The 3950-nt window shown below is 43.4% G+C and overlaps 1 protein-coding gene across 1 annotated transcript; it reads left to right on the top strand.

The window, feature by feature from the left end:
* The first annotated feature begins 988 nt into the window (after positions 1 to 988).
* LOC309835347 (heat shock cognate 71 kDa protein-like) lies at positions 989 to 3118 on the top strand. Its single transcript, XM_082674780.1, is given in 3 exon segments — positions 989 to 1162; positions 1166 to 1915; positions 1919 to 3118. Coding segments are annotated over 3 exon segments (1731 nt in total). The 5' UTR covers positions 989 to 1018; the 3' UTR covers positions 2756 to 3118.
* Positions 3119 to 3950: the final 832 nt, after the last annotated feature.

Genomic DNA, 3950 nt, shown 5'->3' with positions numbered 1-3950 from the left:
AAAAGATATTCGCAACAAAGAACTGCTTCCAGATAATTTGGGGTGAGGTAGAGGGTAGAATTGACAGATGTGGAGGTGGACTGGTTCTGAAGCACAAGGAAGAGGGCTAAGTAAAATCTATCTCAATTTTCCAGTTGAAGCAACTCAGATTTGTTCCTCCCACTTCTGCACTCTATTGTAGAACTTGTATGATAATATTATTGTTTGCTTATGAGTCTGTCTTCCCCACTAGACTTGGCGTCTTTTAATCTAAGACTCGAGATTTTTAATCCACAGCCTCAATAACAAAGGGGCTACAGTTCTGGAGCCTGAGTTTCTGCCTGGCTCAATCATTTGTTGGATGTGGGAGCTTATGCAGGTTATTTCATTGCCGTGGCCCCAGTTTGCTCACTTGTGTGATGATGGAAATAATAATAATAAAGTCTTTTGAGTCATATAATGACTCAACGGTCATTATATCAAATGAGATAATACACATAAAGCATTTAGAACAATGCCTGGACACAAGCATTTGTGGAGCGAATTAACCATACAAGTAACAAGGGCAAACTTTTCTTTACATCTCCCTGAAGGAAGTTAAACTGCACAATTTCAATGGCATTTCACCCACAGCTCAAAACAAATAAGTACCTGACAAATATTTCTTTTCTTTCTTCCATTCCCAAAATCACGAAAGATGACAAAGATGATACAAGGTTTTTTCAGAATTTTGAGGAAGAAGTAATAAATAGTGGGAATGGTACCTGGAGTTAGCTAAACTGTAAGGTAAGAGCACACTCCTCCCAACTGCCAATGCTAAATAAGGCTTTTGACTCCAAAGGCAAGGAGTTAAGGTCCAACTACAAAGTTAGAGAGAAGATCATCCTCATTTCTGAAAACAACTAAGTTTGAGGGTTTCCCAAAACCATCCTCAGATTCCATAATTCACTAGAAAGACTCACAGCTCGCTGAACGCGACGGCAGCTCTATAGGTTGCTGTTTTCTCCTCCAGTGGACCCGGGCCTGTGCTCCAGCAACCATGTCTAAGGGACCTGCAGTTGGCATTGATCTTGGCACCACCAATTCTTGTGTGGGTGTCTTCCAGCATGGAAAGGTGGAAATAATTGCCAATGATCAGGGGAACCGAACTACACCTAGCTATGTCACCTTTACTGATACCGAATGATTGATCGGTGATGTTGCAAACAATCAAGTTGCAATGAATCCCACCAACACGGTGTTTGATGCCAAACCCCTCATTGGACGAAGATTTGATGATGCTGTTGTCCAGTCTGATATGAAGCATTGGCCCTTCATGGTGGTGAATGATGCAGGCAGGCCTAAGGTTCAAGAAGAATACAAGGGAGAGACAAAAGATTTTTATCCAGAGGAGGTGTCATCCATGGTATTGACAAAGATGAAGGAAATAGCAGAAGCCTACCTTGGGAAGACTGTTACCAATGCTGTTGTCACAGTACCCGCTTACTTTAATGATTCTCAGCGTCAGGCTACCAAAGATGCTGGAACTATTGCTGGGCTCAATGTACTTAGAATCAACGAACCGACTGCTGCTGCTATTGCCTATGGCTTAGACAAAAATGTTGGAGCAGAAAGAAATGTGCTGATCTTTGATTTAGGTGGTGGCACTTTTGATGTGTCAATCCTCACTATTGAGAATGGAATCTTTGAGGTCAAATTTACAGCTGGAGATACCCACTTACGTGGAGAAGACTTTGACAACTGGATGGTCAACCATCTTATTGCAGAATTCAAGCGCAAGCACGAGAAGGACATCAGTGAGAACAAGAGGGCTGTCCGTCGCCTTCGTACTGCTTGTAAGCGTGCTAAGCACACTCTCTCTTCCAACACCCAGGCTAGTATTGAGATTGATTCCCTCTTTGAAGGAATCGACTTCTACATCTTAATTACCTGTGCCTGATTTGAAGAACTGAATGCTGACCTGTTCCGTGGCATACTGGACCCTGTGGAGAAAGCCCTTCGGGATGCCAGGTTAGACAAGTCTCAGATCCATGATACTGTCCTGGTGGGTGGTTCAACCCGCATCCCCAAGATTCAGAAACTTCTACAGGATTTCTTCAATGGGAAAGAACTGAATAAGAGCAACAACTCTGATGAGGCTGTTGCTTATGGTGCAGCTCTCCAGGCAGCCATTCTATCTGGAGACAAATCTGAAAACGTTCAAGACTTGCTGCTGTTGGATGTCACTCCTCTTTCCCTTGGAATTGAAACTGCTGGTGGAGTCATGACTGTCCTCATCAAACGCAACACCACCATTCCCACCAAGCAGACGCAGACCTTCACAACCTACTCGGACAACCAGCCTGGTGTACTCATTCAGGTTTATGAAGATGAGCATGCCATGACAAAAGATAACAACATGCTTGGCAAGTTTGAACTCACAGGCTTACCGCCTGCTGCCCGTGGTGTTCCTCAGATTGAAGTCACTTTTGATATTGATGCCAATGTCATCCTTAATGTCTCTGCTGTGGATAAGAACACAGGAAAAGAGAATAGGATTGCCATCACTAATGACAAGGGCTGTTTGAGCAAAGAAGACATTGAACGTATGGTTCAGGAAGCAGAGAAGTATAAAGCTGAAGATGAGAAGCAGCGGGATAAGGTGTTTTCAAAGAATTCTCTTGAATCCTATGCTTTCAGCATGAAAGCTACTGTTGTGGATGAGAAACTTCAAGGCAAGATTAATGATGAGGACAAACAGAAGATTCTTGATAAGTGTAATGAAATAATCAACTGACTTGATAAGAACCAGACTGCAGAGAAGGAAGAATTTGAACATCAGCAGAAGGAGCTGGAAAAAGTCTGCAACCCCATCATTACCAAGCTATACCAGAGCGCAGGAGGCATGCCAGGAGGAATGCCCGGGGGCTTCCCTGGTGGTGGAGCTCCACCGTCTGGTGGTGCCTCCTCTGGGCCCACCATTGAAGAGGTTGATTAAGCCAGCCTAGCATAGGTTTAGCATTGTTCCACACAACATTAAAGGACCCAAATTTGTAGCAAATTCCATGGCAGTTTTAAAGTTGAGCTGCTGTAGTAAACTGGACATTCTTGATACTTGAACATGGAATGTGTGCACAAGGAAAGGAAATAACATTGCACTTTACAAGCACTGTATTGTAAATGGAAAATGCAAAGTCTTAAATAAAACTGTATTTAAAATGGGCACCATAAAAAAAAAGACTCACAAGCTCAATGAAATCTATTGTATCCACAGTTGCATTTACTACAGGGAAAGAATACATTAAAATCAGCCAAAAGAAGAGCTGCATATGGCAGAGTCTAGGAGAGTCCCAATTGTGACATTTCCATTGTCCTCAGGAGGTCCCAGTATTGCTGTGTGACAATACTCACTGAGTGTTGCCACCCCTGGAAGCTCAGCTGAACCTCTGTGTCCAGAACTGTATTGAGGCTTCATTAAATAAGCATAGTTGATTGATTGATTGCCCACATGGATAAAGTCAATCTCTAGGTCCACTGATACCATATCACCCAAAGTCCCCACCCTAAACCATGAGTTGATCTTTCTGGTGTGGCCAGCCCCTTCTCCAAGACTGTTAAGTATGGCCAGGTGAAGGAGGAGGAAAGTAAGAGGAGGAAGAGGGATGGGATGGAAGGGGAGAGAAGAGGACAGGACAGGACAGGACAGGAAGCTTTCTTGTGAAAAGAAAAGGGATTCATTCCCCAAGCTCATGACCACCACTCAGTAAGCTTTTGTATACTTCACAACCACCCCATGAGATGTTCAAGATTTTGTAGATGAGGGAACTGAGACTCCAGGAGGCCAAGTAAATGGCCCTAGATCCCCCAAGATAGAAAGAAGACACACTGGGACTGGAAACCAGGTCTTCTGGCCATATGTTCCTGTTCTTTCCATACAATTCACAGTCTCTGTGTTCTGCACTTATGTCAGTCTTTTTTTTTTTTTTTTACCT

The sequence above is a fragment of the Grampus griseus genome, assembly GCF_964374135.1.
Source record: "Grampus griseus genome assembly, chromosome: 17".
NCBI classification, from domain to species: Eukaryota; Metazoa; Chordata; class Mammalia; order Artiodactyla; family Delphinidae; genus Grampus; species Grampus griseus.
The sequence above is the reverse complement of the archived record's forward strand: the minus strand, read 5'-3'. Positions and strand labels throughout refer to the sequence as shown.